Raw genomic sequence first — 16,227 nt, forward strand, 5'->3', positions numbered from 1 at the left:
GACTGACCGGGATTCCCGCACTAGTAAAGATTTTGCCGTGCCCTTTAAAATCCACACAGACAAAAGATGTAGACAACAAAAGGGAACCATCCCCAGTTGTTCCTCTTTGCATGGTTACCAGACTTCTTGTTGCTCCCCATAGTAAGAAAAAGTTGTAAGATGTTTACTAAAGGGGGTATCACCGCAATAGGGGAGTTGGATGCGTGTTACCTTGGACTCCCCTCGGATCCCCCTATTCATGTGCGGAATCTCATTGTTGGTCAGGGACATCATTCAAGCTGGTGTTTTAAGGCTGGAGGGAGGCTCCCCAGGCCATTCGAACAGTTTTTTTGAGGGCTGGAGTAAAGAGGAGAGGGGGTGTACTACATCTTGAGGTGGTGACAGCTAGCTGTGGCGAAGGAGTCCCAGAAGATTCACACATTCAGGGGGGAAAGGGCTAAAACGGGTGCAGAGTGAGTTAAGTGTTCGTGCTGAAGAGACGCCAAATAGAGACTCCTTGGAAGATGGCACCTGTGAGATTGGTGTTTGTCTCGTTCCTGCTCACCGTGAGGATGGGTGCGTCTGCTGTCTATCTGGAGCCTGAGGAGCAGGGTAAGCTCTTCACCTGAGGTTGGGGAAACTGCTTGTGCTGCACATCTGTCAAGGGGTCAAAAATGTCCATGTGTTGGCCCTGAGGTATGTTTCATAAAGAATGTATGGATAGTCCATTGAACTTACATGTGTCATGGTGCACAGTTGTGTCTATAAGGAAGTTATGCAGCCAAAACATTCATAATTATATGCCACATGTATTAAGTGTTAATTTAAGATTTCAGGGTTAAATTATTCATTATTTAGCATTTGTGTGACTGTCAATGGTGCTGATTCTGTATGAATCGACCTAATGTAATCAAACCTGCCCATCTGGTAAAAATCACGATAGCAAACAAAGGGTTACTTCTTACTTATGTGAGTTGAGATAAATCAAATATTGTAAGTGAGGTGTAAACTGTTGTCCTCTTTCTCCTTTCTTGTAGAGCTCAATGACACTGTTGTATGTACTAACGATCATATGGAGGTCGTAATTCCTAGTACCTTTTTCCTCAACAAAGTGCCTCCAGTTCATGTAAGTGAGTGAGCACCAACCCTATTCAACACTGTTTACCAAGTACTTTGTCTGTCATATCTAGGCCAATCATGTTTTTCTCAAGTGTAAATGTGTGTTTGTTTACCTAGGTTTGGGACTTGCATTTAAATGATCCAGAGTGCCGTGGTGTTGAGAAAGGAGATGATTACATTTTCAGCATTAAGAAAAACCTATCTGACTGTGGAACCATCATGGTATGTCTTTAACACTTTACCTCCATTTGTGTATTTCTTTTAAGATTGAAGATTTAAGCTATCAGAACATGAATCAGGCATTGCATGCTAATGTATAGACTAATTATGCAGGTGCTCTTGACATTACGTTCATAATATGAAGGCAACTTACAGTTCATACACCCATTATTGACTAAATGAAATAGTCGTCATAATAGATTATCTATTTTATGATATCTACGGTTGTAATGGGAACTGGCCACCCATCTGGGTGGTAGAAAAGGAGCTAATTGGGTGAGGTAATTGCTCTTTACATAACACTAAAAATAACTAAAAGAGACCCCCCCCCCCCTTTTTATGACGCAAGTGCAGACGGTGGGCCCCTGTGTCCAGATTGCTACTTTGGAATTAGCTCATACCAGGCATAATAAGGTGGACAGAGAAAGGCACAAACTCAGAGAGAAAGGAAGGCAAAAAGGAGGGGGGAAGTGGCATATGTTTATACAGAGAAGGGTAGCGTTGTTCCTTTTCCCCATAATAGACCAGAATGTCATTCAGAGCAACAAGTGGTAGCTGAAAGGGCCCTGCAGCTCTAAATTTTCAGGATTTATATGGAAATGATGACCGTGTGTTTAAATTGGTTAAGAGGGGGACCATAATTCTTTGGCCAACCTTGCAGTCTTGCCTTATTATTTCCCTCCAAACACTCAGAGAATGGCTGCACACTGCACCGAGGACAATTCTAACATTGGCAAGGTATAAATCCGCACTTCAGGACACGAGTGCCATTGAAGGCCTCGCTGAGAAAGCATATAGGGGGCATGTTCTTGTTAAGCAAGTAAAAGGTTAACACAGCTTTGAAGTGGTAGAACCCGGCCCGCCTTCTCCATAGCCACACACACACATGCACACACACATGCGCGCGCGCACACACACACACACACACACACACACACACACACACCTCAGTCGTTTTATAAGACTTTTTGCATAGCAGTTGAAGAAAGTAAGCCTGCTTTGTATTAGATGCTGTTGTTAAAAGAGAGGAATGTCGTAGCTGCCAATCCGCCTTTCACCTTGAACTTAAAAGCTTTTAAACCCAGTCTCCGCAAAATAAATGACTGATAACTGGTTTACAGGTCATCCATTTCCTTATAAATGTGGTCATGTTCCCTCTGATGTTTTTACATCCGCGAAACATCAAGGCTTGGCATTATCTTGTAATAAGTGCAAGTGTTAGTGGGGTTCTCTTAAGAAATGCAGACATGTCCTTTCACTGTAGAAAACCAGTCTGTAGTGGTCATAGTGGGGGGTTGCATATTTACCAAGAGGTAGTAAAAGGTGTCTGGACCGTTAGGGGCACAGGGGGGCAATTCATCCTGCTCAGTGACCACGGGGCCCATACTCCATTTCAGCTCAACAGGGGCCCAGACACAACTTGGACGCAACCTTTTCAACAAGTCTGCATTTTATGGTTTCAACTACGTCACTGCCCTGCAACTGAGCATTGAACTGTATCATTCACATTTACAGTGTGAAGGGATTATTACTGTTAAAGTTATGGCTTTGGAAAGAGCAATGGCATTGGCAAGATTGGTGTGTTTTTTTATGGAAGCTTGAAGAAGCATTACTGTACCACTGACCACTCATGGTTATCTGCAGGTGCCATGACATTTCTCCTATTACTTTTTATGTGGGGACTGTGGCTGGAAGATGCTGTAGCACTTGTCGTGTTATGCCTGTCCATTTGCCTTCCTATGACACTTTATACCACCTCACTGCCGCCATATGATATGCCTTGGTCCTTTAGTGCTGTGGCAACCCAGGGGAGAATAGGCACAATAAAATAAGAGGCTCAGAGTCAGATTCAACATAAACTTAAATTGTCTTTTATTAAAGTGTTAGGGAAAGGGGGCAAAACGTCAAAGGGTTCCTCTTGTCAGGGGCTTGGGCTTCTATCCACATGCGTGGGTAGAGCAGAGAGAGAGCTAGTGACTACTTTACTCAGTTGGGAGAGAGTGCTGTAGGCTCTCCCTTGTGGAGTTCAGTCAGCCTAGGAGGGAGGGATAGAGAACGAGACCAGGTGAGCCACAATACACGCACAGCACATCCAAGTGGGTCCAAAGGTTTGAGTTAAGTCTTGTACTCACTTGTGAGATCTCCCTCATACCAGCCTCCTCATGAACATAGTGATTCCTCCTTCCTCACTCCTCCATTAGTTCAAACTGACTCACCAGACAGCTTGGGCGTCGGCTATTTAAAAGCTTCTGGTGATTGCCTTACCGGCTGCAGGTGCGTCCATGTCCAGGCTCCCATTGGCTGCAATACTTGTACAGGGTGATATACTCCCTCTATCACCTCCCCCAGCCTCATTATGTGGGGAATAGGCCTGGCTGTTTCCCCTGGTTTGCCACAGTGCATAGATTAATATTGCATGTACTGTACAAAATGGGATAGTAATATATGTCTACTCTATAATTATATTATTGCACTATTTGCAGTTGCACTGCATGTGAAGTACTTGTGTCTTTATACTTTGTCTTTGCTTTACTTACTGTTCGTTTAGTATACAGTGAGACTGAAATGGTCAATGCCCCAGCATCAGTGTAAAAAAGAACAAATCTTGCTGTTTATAACATAGAGTCATAGACGGATGGCTCAACATTCTGACTAATAATACAACTAAACGTCTGCTTATTTTGTTCTCTTCAGACCTCGGATGACACACATATCATGTTCATAAACACCATACGCAATAATGATACAGACATTGTTACCAGAAACTACATCAACATCACCTTTGTGTGCCGTTATCCGATCAACTACATGGTCCAACAGCCTAATGGAGAGAATCTGATTCGAGTGGATGTCAGGTAAGCTATAAATAGTAAACACTCTTCTTTTTCTCTGTCTAGATCAGGGGATCCCAACCTTTTCCAGCTTGAGACCCAGTGTTGCTAGGACCTAAACGTACAAAATTACATTATGGAAGAATCACTTAGATACTAGAAATACCAGATCTGTGCACGCTCAAAACCTTTAAAGAAAATAAATTGTATAAAAGGTGAAAAAGAAAATGGGATATTTCCGCGACCGATAGAAATGTGTCCATGACCCTAAATGGGTCGCAACCCTATGTTTGGAAACGTTTTTCTTTTTTTCCGATGATGGTTTCTTTTTTATATAAAAATGTGAATCTTAACCTTCTTTCTGCAGAACAATCACTCTGAACACAGAGGATGGGAACTTCTCAGTATCAATGTTGCTGTTCAAAGATGAGAACTTTGAGGACAGATGGACTACCGTGCCCTCACTTACCTTGGAGGACAACATCTTTGTGAACGTTTTTATGGTAATTAGCATGGACTGAAAACGGGTCTGTCCTCCCTGAGGATGCTGAAGGTCAGTGGTCCTCAAACTTTTTAATTTTAAGGACCTCATCATGACTCTGACAGTACAGATCTCATCTGTAAGGGTCCATTTGGAAACCCCTCGAGGACCTGCATGGACCTGGACCCGGACCCAACTTGAGAACCACTGCTCAATGTGGAAACTATGTGGAAATATTAGACAGTATCAAATAATTGGATTTGAATAACCTTTGAACCAAGATTTAGTTACTGTTAACATTTATTTGGGACTGATAATCTTATGTTATGCAGGAATGTAAGACTAGAGTGCAACAAATTATACAGGAATTTCAAGTAGACTTGAGATCTACTAACATAATTATACTAAGCTACTAACCATATATGTTCAGTTATGGCGTTAATATTTTCTCCTAATAACAAATATGCCGTAAATTTAAGTAAATCATACTTTACTAAAAAAGCACACCCTAACATTTCTTGCACAAATGTTAATGTGAATGTGAATATTACTATTAGTGTTATTAAGAATAATAATATCAGTAGAATACAATTTACATGTTCAATGGATGAAATGCATGTATTACAATTATCCTATGAACCACTTATTCCCCATATACTTCATTGTACAACACATAGCAAAAATAGCTCACAAAGTGTTGCTTTGCGAAATCTTTGGAATTCTTTTCACATTTTTTAATTACCGGTATTTTTAAAGGTTTGACCTGTTTTCCCAAAATAGTGACACCACTGAACATCAGGTGGAAAACATGAGATGATTTTATCTTTTTTAACCCATTGATAGTTATTTCTTGACTAGGTTAGGCATGTTTCTGCTAGTCTATGTTAAGCAATATGTGGTGTTGTAAGAGGTTCCAGGCCCAGCTGTAGTCATGACCAGACCGTACCAGACCAGACAGTAATTTGAGTCAATCAGAGCTACTTATTGGTCTCGTGCTCAATGCTGCTCATGCTCTTTGAACAGGCCCTTCCTTCCAAAACAGATCTTAGCACAGCCTCTGTGTTTCTTCACATCACTCTTGCTTCCCTACCCCCCCCCCCAGCAAATATTTTAAGCTTGTTATGATCCCAAATGTGCCACTGGAGATACCAAGAACCCCATCCCCCCCATGCAACTGTTGTTTACGGGTTGTGAAATGGTGTTGTTGACCCACGCCACTATGGAAAATATTTACCTTGTGTGACTTGAATGACCGTCAGTTTTGCCTTATGGATGATTGCATCAGATATATTCCTGACTCCCTGGCTGTCTCTGTGACTTTAGATACCGGCACATTTGATGCTGCGTATGGAAAGATGTTGGGCGACGCCAACCAGTGACCCATACAGCAACATCCAGTACACCTTCATCAGGGACAGGTCTGTCCTAAGACAGCTTGAATAAATCCAGCTGTATTCATCTTTACCTTTTCTTTTCTTTTTCTGTTTCTTCTTTTTTTTGCTTTATTAGGAGCTGAATTCAGAAGTCATGCCATAAACACCTTCTTCCAAATTGAAATGTTTTTATTGCATTCTCACAAGAAAACTGGAAAGCCATCAGTGTCAATCCTTATTTTATTTCTGGTATCAGTGTTGACTCTTGACCATACAAGTGTTACAAGTTACAGTATACTTGAAATACTTGAAAGATGTCTGTGCTTGTATCACATGCTCTGGCTTCCTGTTCAATCAAAATACATACCAGCAATAGCAAACCAAAAATTGCAGATATACAAGCCATAATGTGTTGTGCTGGGACACATTGTGAGCTTGTACAGTAGTTTGGCTATTTTCGATGTGCAACACCAGCATACAACTTAATAAAAATAACTGTTTACTCAGCCTAGGAGTTCACTGTTGAAATCCAAAATAAAATAATGAGTTGCTTAGAGAGCAGCCCAGACAACAACTCTTTGGGCCAGGTCATATGACCCCACCCCCTCCCTGTTTGAGGCCATATGCGTTTCTGTTCAACAGCTGTGCATGCCCTTGACAACCAGGCAGTATATTGTACTGTTAACAACAGCAAGGCAATGAAATGCACAAGGATTTCACAATGCCATGCAATGGGGATGATCCTCAAAGCGATTTGTCTTATGCTGTCTCTATTGCACTTAAAAAACTCAAACTGTAAACTTAGTGTTTACATTGTTTTGTTAGCTGTGTTAGCTTTGCAGTTAATCAGAGTGAATGGATGCAATGCTTATAATGAAAATACAACATTACCCTTGCAATTTGCATCATTTGAGAAGATGACATACTGACTGTTCAATATGACAATCTGTGTCCTCATGACATTCTGTCTCCTGTACTGCCAGGCCTTGATTTCTGTCTGTCTGTCTGTCTGTCTGTCTGTCTGTCTGTCTGTCTGTCTGTCTGTCTGTCTGTCTGTCTCTCTCTCTCTCAGCTGCCCAGTGCTATCAAGTGAACAGACACTGACAGTGTTGAAGAACGGCCAGGGTCCGGAGGCCATGTTCAGGATACAAATGTTCAAGTTTGTGGGTAGCTCTTATACTGATGTCTTCCTCCACTGCAATGTCCAAATCTGCCACAATACACCAGGATTCTGCCATCCTGTGAGTTGAGTTCATGTTGTGCCCATTCCTCAGACAGGTAGTCAGAGGCCAGTTCAGACAAGTTAGCCTATATATACAGCTGATGTCTTAAAATAGACCAAGGAGTCGAGAATTGTTTTCCAGCTGTATCCTAGTGTGGCACCCGACCTAAGTTGACTTAAGTTGATTCTAAGCCCAAATGGACAATGTTTCTTCTCGTTCTTGATGAATAAACAAAAGTCTGACACACCATTTGACAATGAGGCTGTGTTAATGACTTGAAACGTGACAATGAGGCTGTTGATGCCCCTGTGTTTCTGTCACTCATATGCCTGACAAAACAATGTCTTTCCCACAACAGAACTGCTCTGGTGAAGATCCCTTGGGGAGGACACGGAGAGACATCCCTTTGTCCCATACAGTGTCTTATGGACCTATCAGACGGGTTATGTCAGAAATGGACCAACCCGGTCTGAGTATGTTTCCAACAATGGCAGTGTGGCTTGTCTTTCTTCTCTTTAATTTGGACAGGCTGATCATGAACACGTAATATTAAGACACTGTGTTTATTTTGTTATTTGTACATTTTGCACTTTTATGTAATTTAAAACAATATAATTTTATATGACTTTTGTTTAATTTAGGTTATTTCAAAGATGGTATTTTATTTGATTGTAAACCTGTGATCCTCACTAATCTGATCTTCTTTTTAGATTAATATATTTGTTTGGTACTTTCACAGCTTCTAAATGTGATTCAACATAATATACTTTTAATTTATGTGAAGAATGTGCTACAATTAACTCCCTTTTCTTGGCAGATGCTGGAGGTGTGCCCCCTGTGGAGACCTTTGTTCTCGGAGGGCTTCTGGTTGTCCTGCTGCTGGTCACAGGGGTGTTTGGGAGGTTATGGCTTCGCTCCAGACGCTCCTACCCTGCACAAGAAGCACAGCTCACCCTGTCTAACATTCACCACATCTCAGAGGTGGCCTCGTGAACTAGTAGCCCCATTGAACTGGCAAACGGACAGATGACCACACACACATAATGTACTGAAACACTGTTCCTCTGCCTCCCTCTCTTTACCTCCCCCCATCACACGCACGCAGCACGCACATGCACACACACAGATTATTGAGGGTGTAAATTAAACCTCAGCATGGAAATACTTGAAGGATTTTGTAAAAGGAGATGTGCTTTATAAAAATCTTGAAAACTTTTTCTTTTCTCTCTGTCAAAATCTATTTTCATGTTTTGTAAGAAAACAACAAAACTTAATAAAGATCTTTGCTCAGTTTGCTGTCCCTGAGTTTGGTCATTTGTAAAATACACCTGCTTTTTAAATGCTCTACTCCCTGAATTTTCAATAAATTGCATGTAGTGTCTGATGATGACATATATATACATAATATACTTAGGGTATTCCCCAGACTTGTCTATTTACGGTGCGCTCATAGGTCCCATGTCGCCAGCCCAAATGTTACTGGTCTCTTGCCTGCTGACGTAGTACTCTAGTGCCCCACACTTGTAGCAAGCAAGAAGCAACACACAAACGGCCGAACAGTAAAGGTCTAACTTAGCCAGCGATAGCCGCTAGTAGCCTCTGCATAAAATAAGACTTGAACACATTATCACCGCAGATCATCGTCTTTACAGCTAAATATTTTACATTATAGTTGAGGAGTAAATTGGCACAACGTGAAGACAAAAGCAAAGCGCGTAGGAGCGCGGCTTTATTCGGGTAAGCACATTTCTAGAAGCTACCGGGGAGAACTTAGCCAAGGTAGCTGCTATCCAGCGTTAGCCTGCTGGCCATGTTGATGTTGTGCTTTGTGTAACAAAAGTTTTTTTTGCAACATCAGCCTAGCTTATTTAGTAACACAACTGGACTGTAAAGTAATTTGTAGATATTAAACCTAACAAGTTACATCACTAAGTCATAGAAGTGTTGTAGATCGACAGAAGCGCTGGCTTGTGTTTTTGTTTATTATAGCAGTTACTTTGCCAGCCAACCTTGCGTAATTAGCTGCTAGACTGTTGGCAGTGACTTGGAACAATGGCTGTGCTGTGTGTACTCACTCACTGTGGTGTGTTGTGACTTGCAAGTTGCGACATCGTTGTGGGGTTTTAACTTTTTAAAGTTAATACCTTGTCATCATACTAATCAGACATAAGCGTTTAGTACCTTTTAGTTTAGTACAAAAGAAAAAAAAAACTCTTTCTCCCCTTGCTTTTGTCATGACCATTATAGTTTGCAATTGCATACATAGCTTGTTCACATTCTTTAGGTTTTGTTGTCAGACTTGTCACCAAACGCCATGAATGGAGTCATTGCGCAGCTCCTGCTCTGAGCCAAAGGTGAGGGGTCAAGTGTACCCTGAGGTCTTTGGGGAACTGTTGTGACCATGTAACTCAAGATGGGTCTTGTGAAATGTCATGGGACATACGTTTTGGTAAACAGATACTGTCAGAGAAAAGTTCAGGAGCTATATTACAGAATGATTTGTCTTCATGTGTGGTAAGACAGGTGTGTCCATAGGATAATGTGATTGTAACATGCACATGCATGGCTTATTCCATCACCGTCTGTGTCTGCTGCTTTGACTTAAGCACGAATATGTATGGTTGACAAAGTCTCTACTAGTGTAATTTCAGAAACGTTGTGAAACAAGTGTTTTGTTTTGTTTCAGGGTTGACAACCTCACCCCTTCCTATAAAGGCACCTCTTTGCTTTGGAGTAACCACATGACAATGGAAGATTTGCACACTCACTGCCTCAAGTGCATCAATAGAAGATGCATGGTCAGACCAGAGTTGGGTGTTTCCTGTGACCTCATCGGCTGCCACCTTGTTTGTGGGGCTGTTTTCCATGCATGCAAAATAGAGGAACATCGTCTGCTGTGTCCTTATGAACGGGTGCCTTGCCTAAACACTGGTTTTGGGTGCCCGTTCACCATCGCTCGCATAAAGATGGCAGAGCACCTTCAAACATGCCCAGCGAGCGTGGTGTGTTGTACAATGGAGTGGAACCGCTGGCCTGTGAGCTATGCCGACCGTAAGTCCTACGAGAACTTGAGCAAAGACTTTGATGAGGTGGAGCAGCTTGATATGGCATTGGCCTTGCAGGACCAGAGGATGCTACTAGAATCCCTGAAAGTGATAACAAATGTGTCTAAGAACGGTGAGAAGAAAGTTGGTGAAAGTGACAAAAACAAAATGTCATCATCAGAAGCGATACTGGGGAATGGAACAGTGGACATGGAAGAGGAACCCTACAATGAGCTGTACAAGGCATCGGTAGAGACGAGTAGAAGCCTGGTCGCTGCCTTAGACATCCTCACCAGTTCCAGGGATGTTGATGCAATCATTGGAAACTTGAATGGTGAAAAGACTGATAAGAATGGGGTGCTTCACAATGGAGAAAATGGGCACAGTGATTACGCTGTTGAGGATTTGAAAAACGTAGACATGAAGGAAAGTGACTCTGATTCAGATTGTGAGCTTGGAGCTGTAGGCGGGGTGGATTGTGTGGTTGGGGAAGAAAATGACATTGGTTGGGTAGAAGAGACTGATTTTGTTGAGTTGTATGTTGAAGAGCCGGATGACAACCAGTCAATCGATGACAATGACTCAATTGATGACAACTCCTATGTCAGGCCAGAGGTGCCTTATCATTCCATGCCTGCAGTGGCAACGGTGCCGCAAGGGCCCCAACCAGCGCCACTTCCACCTCAGATGCCGTTCTTGCTGCCTGATCTTCACGTACGAAACAATCTGTTTCAACACCTGCCTATTGAATACAGGTGCTTGGAACGTAAGCTGCATAATGTTGAGGTGCTAAGAGGAATGGGTGTGTTTACATTCAATGGCAGACGAGCACTGCTGTCTGATGGTTACCTGTTTCGGGCAAAGATGGAGGACAAGTCAGTAGACACTTCTGATTTGGAGGTTGCAGACGACCCAATGGGGCTCCACGGCATTGATCTCATCACTGCCGCCTTGCTGTTTTGCCTGGGGGACTCTCCGGGCGGCCGAGGAATCTCAGACAGCAGGTTTGTAGATGGCTACCACATTGACTTTGGTACACAGACATTCTCTTTTCCCTCTGCCATTCTCGCAACCAACACCATGGTTGGAGACATCGCTTCAGCCTCTGCCTGCGATCATGCCAGCCCGCAGCTTTCCAACCCGAGCCCCTTCCACACGCTCAGGTTGGATCTGGTCCTTGAGTGTGTGGCCCGATACCAAACCAAGCAGCGTTCCATGTTCACCTTTGTGTGTGGCCAGCTTTTCCGGCGGGATGAGTTCTCCTCTCATTTCAAAAATGTCCATGGGGATATCCATGCTGGGCTAAATGGCTGGATGGAGCACCGCTGCCCCCTGGCTTACTACGGCTGTACCTACTCACAAAGACGATTCTGCCCATCTGTGCAGGGTTCAAGAATCATCCACGACAGGCACCTTGGTTCGTTCGGAGTGCAGCCCAATCTGCCCTTGAAAAATGGGGGCAGTTTCCCAAGAAACACCTGCCGCTTTGGCTCCCAGTGTGACCACCTCACCAGTCTTCCGTTTGAGTTGTTGCAGCATGTAGCAAGTTTCCTGGATGGCTTTAGTCTGTGCCAACTGTCTAGAGTGTCCCGAACCATGAGAGACGTGTGTGCCAGCTTATTACAGAATCGTGGCATGGTGGTCCTGCTCTGGGAGAAGAAACGATGCGCTGATGGATCACATTCTTGGCAGATAAAAGAAAAGGTTAGTAATTTAGTACATTTTGTCATAGTTAATTTCTTTCCAGGTAGTTTACCAGGCATTTTGCATTTGTTCATTTGGATTCACAATTCTCCATTTTGACTGACGCACCATTGTGTAGACATACCTGTCATGTCTGTTCCAAGAAATGTAATGTGTATTTAAATAGTGCACGAGAGAAGTAATACATTTATTCTCCTGTTTGCCAATCAGGTGTGGCGATTCAGCACAGCCTTTGGTACAGTGAACGAGTGGAAATTTGCCAACATTGCAAGCATGGCTGACCACCTCAAGAAGTGCAAGTTCAACACAATCTCACGTCGGGAGGAGGCGATCCCTTTGCCTTGCATGTGTTTCACGAGAGAGCTCACTAAAGAGGGAAGATGTTTACGCTCAGTCCTCAAGCCAGTAGCTTGAGCAGATACAGCTTTTTTTTTAAACTATCTTAATGCACCCATAACTCCAAATACTATTATTTTACTCCACTGTTTACAAATAATACAAATTTACAGCTTCACAATTCATGTACGAGTTTTATTGGAGTGAAGAAGATATCATTTCAAATATGTCATTATGGAAATTACGTATTACTATGTTTGGAAGCCCTGCAGGACAAGACGGTGCAGTTCAGCACCGTAAAGAGCCAATTCAAGTCTAAGCCTGCAATTTTCCACTCAAAGAGAGCACTTGATTAGATTCAATGCTGCCTCTGTGATTTGCTAAACTAATACCAATGTACTGAAGATTTTAATTTTTGCATATGCCAGTGATGTGTATATAATAAGATATTTCAATGTAGAATTTTTATTTTTATATTAAGAAGTTATTAGTATTGTGCTGTGTGGGCAATGAGAGCAGAGCCTTAACGTATGAACACACTTGAGTTCTAGTCATGAGGGTTCTGAATATCTCGGTGAGATTTCTAAATGGCTTCCTGCTGGAACAAATACTGCTATCTTATCTTGCACGGTTTTATATCTTATCCTGACACCTAGAGTGTAACCAGCGTTACTTTGCTCATAGTTCTCACTAATAATTCATTTTTAGATACTGACCAGACATCAAATGTGTGTTTTGTGTAATCAGTGTGATTTAGCTGATTGGTCTTCTTCCTAAAGGGTTAGTTCAGAATTTTAGACTTCAACGGTAGAAAATACCATTAATATTGTTGTTGCAAAGGTATTCATTGATTGCCTGAGTTGTGGTGTGAGGTCTGGTTTTGGTGAATATTAAGTAGTTAAGGTCATTTGGCACTGGGAGGCATGCATTAAAAATAAGTAAATCCACAAAACTAAAGTAAATTGTATTGGTGACCTATGTCTACCATATACCATATATGGAACTATGGTTTTGTGGTGCTGCTGGTGTAGTGATACTGGACGCAAAAAATAGTTCCATGTGATGGGTCAAAGTTGCTCTATATGGTAGAAATAGGTCAACAATACAATTGAGTTTTGTGGATTCATTTTTTTTTATGCGTGGTCCCCAGACCCCCACCAAATGACTGGAACTACTTAACACATTAACTGCTAAATCAGTGCTAAACACTAAACGGGTAGATTAACCTCTTTCTAGTTTTTTTTATTAATTACTTCCCATCAAAAATCCTTAGCAGGGCCAGTTTCATTATTGAATAATTGCTATATTCACCAAAACCAGACCAGGCAGGTATTTCCTACAGCTTTTAAATCCAAAAATCTGAACTACCAGTAACTAACTTTAACTATGTTCTAATCTAAGTTCTGGCAAATGTGCTGGCACATTGGACAGGATGAGATATCACCCCATCCATTAGCCAAATGCTGGTAAATTTTGGCTGTGGTTGTTGTGAGTTTGCCTACTCGACCTACCACTTTGGCAGCTAACCAGCCATTATTATTAGTTTGTTTTTTATTTGGCAAAATAGCTAAAGTGCCAGATGAAGTTTGCCACCGTTGCTGGTGGGGAAAAACATTTGTTTCCTGCCCTAATGTAATATTTCATAAAATCCTGCAGGCCAGGTGTGAAGAAATATAAGAGGCACAGTCTTCCCTCTGATAAGGATCATTCATTTTCAGTTATTTCTCTCATGGTCATTCTCTTGGCACAACATAACCAACCAACCAGTGTACAAATGTTCTTGGTGTCTCAGGGTTGTAGTGTGAAACGGCATCACAAAGTGTTGGCCATTGGCCTGTAGCCTTAAGCTTTATTTATACTTTGTTGTACGACCGTGTATACATTTAGCATTACAGAATCACTGAGAGCTACACAATGAAGACACCAGCTACTTGATTATCATGGAGACTAGGGACTGACTGGGAATATGGGATACCACTCAGTATTATAGCCTAATTGTGTGTATTGCAGTGTTGGATTAACAATGATTTCCATGTCTGGAAGAGATGATGGCTATTCATCATAGTCCCAATTGACTGAGTAATGGAACTCACCTACCAACTAAACTGTTGAATGTGTTGTGAAAGTAAGCTGTCTTGATCTCAGTCAACACTACGTTTAACAGTTTACTGTTAATGAAACCATTATTTGGTATGTTGAAAAAACAAGGTCTAAGAAATGTATTTTATTTTTCTTCTCCCCCTTATGTGAAGAATAGCTCTGCTATACTGTATGGAAAGTAAGTTAAAAATGGCACAGAAAAATAGCCAATAGTTAACGAGGAAACATTGTTTTATGTGTTCATATTTTGAAGGAGTTTGCTGTACAGCCTAAACACTTTGTTAAAACCCAATTCACAATTGTTTGCTTTATATTGTTTAGTTTTTTGTTTTACTGGTACTATTATTTGGATTGACATGCCTGTGTATGTAATGTCTAGGCAGAATTTCAGATTTTTCTTTTGCACATGATGTACTGTAAGAAATGTAGTGAGAGGTGTTTTTGCTCAAGTAGCAGGGATTTTCTCCCTTTTATTGCATGTGAGTGAGATTTTCTTTATTTTTCTTCCCCCTCAGCCTTAATTCACAGGGTTGGTACATTCATGTAGTTGTCCCATTCGCACATGTTCCGTTCATTATTCTCAATGTACACTGTCCTACAAAGGCAAGCATTTATGTTTTTGCCATTTTGAATGACATGTACATTTTATGTATTGCACATGACAAAATGTATGCCAGTAAATGTTAATAGACTGCATACTACCTACTAATGTACCAACAATATTTGACAAAAAAGGAGATCACTGCTCCTTCAGTTGCTGCTCTTTGGATTATTTGTTGGGGGGCAATAAGGTTTTTTTTTTCTGTTTTTTTATTTTTATTACTTGAGATGAGATGTTAGTGTTTTTAATGTCAGCCGAATCAGGAAAGAGAATATATGGGTGTGTTTGGGCTCTCGGCAAATACATCAGTTAACGTTTTTCAGCTGTAAAACTGTTTATTTCATGGATTGTGTTTACAGGCTCCTCGAGTGTATCATACTTTCCTTGAGCATTAAAAGTTTTGTTTTTCTTTAAAAAAGTAATGACATGACACGACAAAGTATTTTCATGAGACACGGCTCATCTGCTCAGTTATTCGCAAAAGAGGTATCCAACATGTTCCTCTTTTCCCCACTAGATGGCGTCAAAGTGCCATAATACATTGTAAAATCAAGTGCCTCAATAAAACTGGTCAACTCAAACTAATAATACAAAACAATTATTGGACAAAAATCTTCTCCTGTCTTGCAGCACTAACTAGTTGGCGGACCACAGACTGGTTTGTTATACTCATACAAAGCTCAATCAACTGTAGTAAAGGTTCTGAGGGGGTGGGACTAAAAAAGGAGGAAGAGTTCAAGAGACAGAGAGAAGGCAAGCACACAGGTGAAAACGGTAATGTGTGTTGTTTATTATAACTATAACAAGTTCAATGTTCTGTTTAATGTTGCCACCAAATTCAGAGACAGGGTGAGGCTATAGTGTGTATTATGTAACCCTTACCCTGTTGGAAACAGGAAGCTGGGCTTTCACTCAGTATTTCTAAATGATACTATAACCAGCTGACAACAGTTACTAGCTGTGGCTATAGTCAACAAACATGGAGGAGTAGCCATGGTTCACATGATGCTCGTACTTCAAACAAAACATGTTTCAGGGCTAATGGTCCTCCATTCTCTAGAAGAGTGTGTGAGACATATTTCAACAAGTTGTTTCTGAGTGAGTATGGTATGGACTATGGATGCTATCTAAGATAGCATCCATACTCACTCAGGTGCAACTCCCCTCTCCCCCCTCTCTCTCTCATTAGCAGGCAACAGTGCAGCACTATCTCTGTT

The 16,227-nt window shown here is 41.6% G+C and overlaps 2 protein-coding genes across 2 annotated transcripts; both read left to right on the forward strand.

Moving 5' to 3' along the window:
- Positions 1-412: 412 nt before the first annotated feature.
- On the forward strand, positions 413-8,374 carry LOC308329959 (pancreatic secretory granule membrane major glycoprotein GP2). The gene is made up of 9 exons (XM_080784534.1): positions 413-591; positions 1,017-1,105; positions 1,216-1,320; positions 4,012-4,172; positions 4,516-4,651; positions 5,953-6,047; positions 7,075-7,243; positions 7,584-7,698; positions 8,043-8,374. Exons 1-9 carry the CDS (start codon positions 504-506, stop codon positions 8,216-8,218), a joined length of 1,134 nt encoding a protein of 377 aa, XP_080640660.1. The 5' UTR covers positions 413-503; the 3' UTR covers positions 8,219-8,374.
- Positions 8,375-8,782: 408 nt separating this feature from the next.
- fbxo30a (F-box protein 30a) lies at positions 8,783-15,428 on the forward strand. Its single transcript, XM_080784577.1, has 3 exons — positions 8,783-8,962; positions 9,912-11,973; positions 12,184-15,428. Exons 2-3 carry the CDS (start codon positions 9,967-9,969, stop codon positions 12,385-12,387), a joined length of 2,211 nt encoding a protein of 736 aa, XP_080640703.1. The 5' UTR covers positions 8,783-8,962; positions 9,912-9,966; the 3' UTR covers positions 12,388-15,428.
- The last annotated feature ends 799 nt before the right edge of the window (positions 15,429-16,227 follow it).

Source organism: Protomyctophum bolini (assembly GCF_963924005.1).
Source record: "Protomyctophum bolini genome assembly, chromosome: 15".
Classification (NCBI taxonomy): domain Eukaryota; kingdom Metazoa; phylum Chordata; class Actinopteri; order Myctophiformes; family Myctophidae; genus Protomyctophum; species Protomyctophum bolini.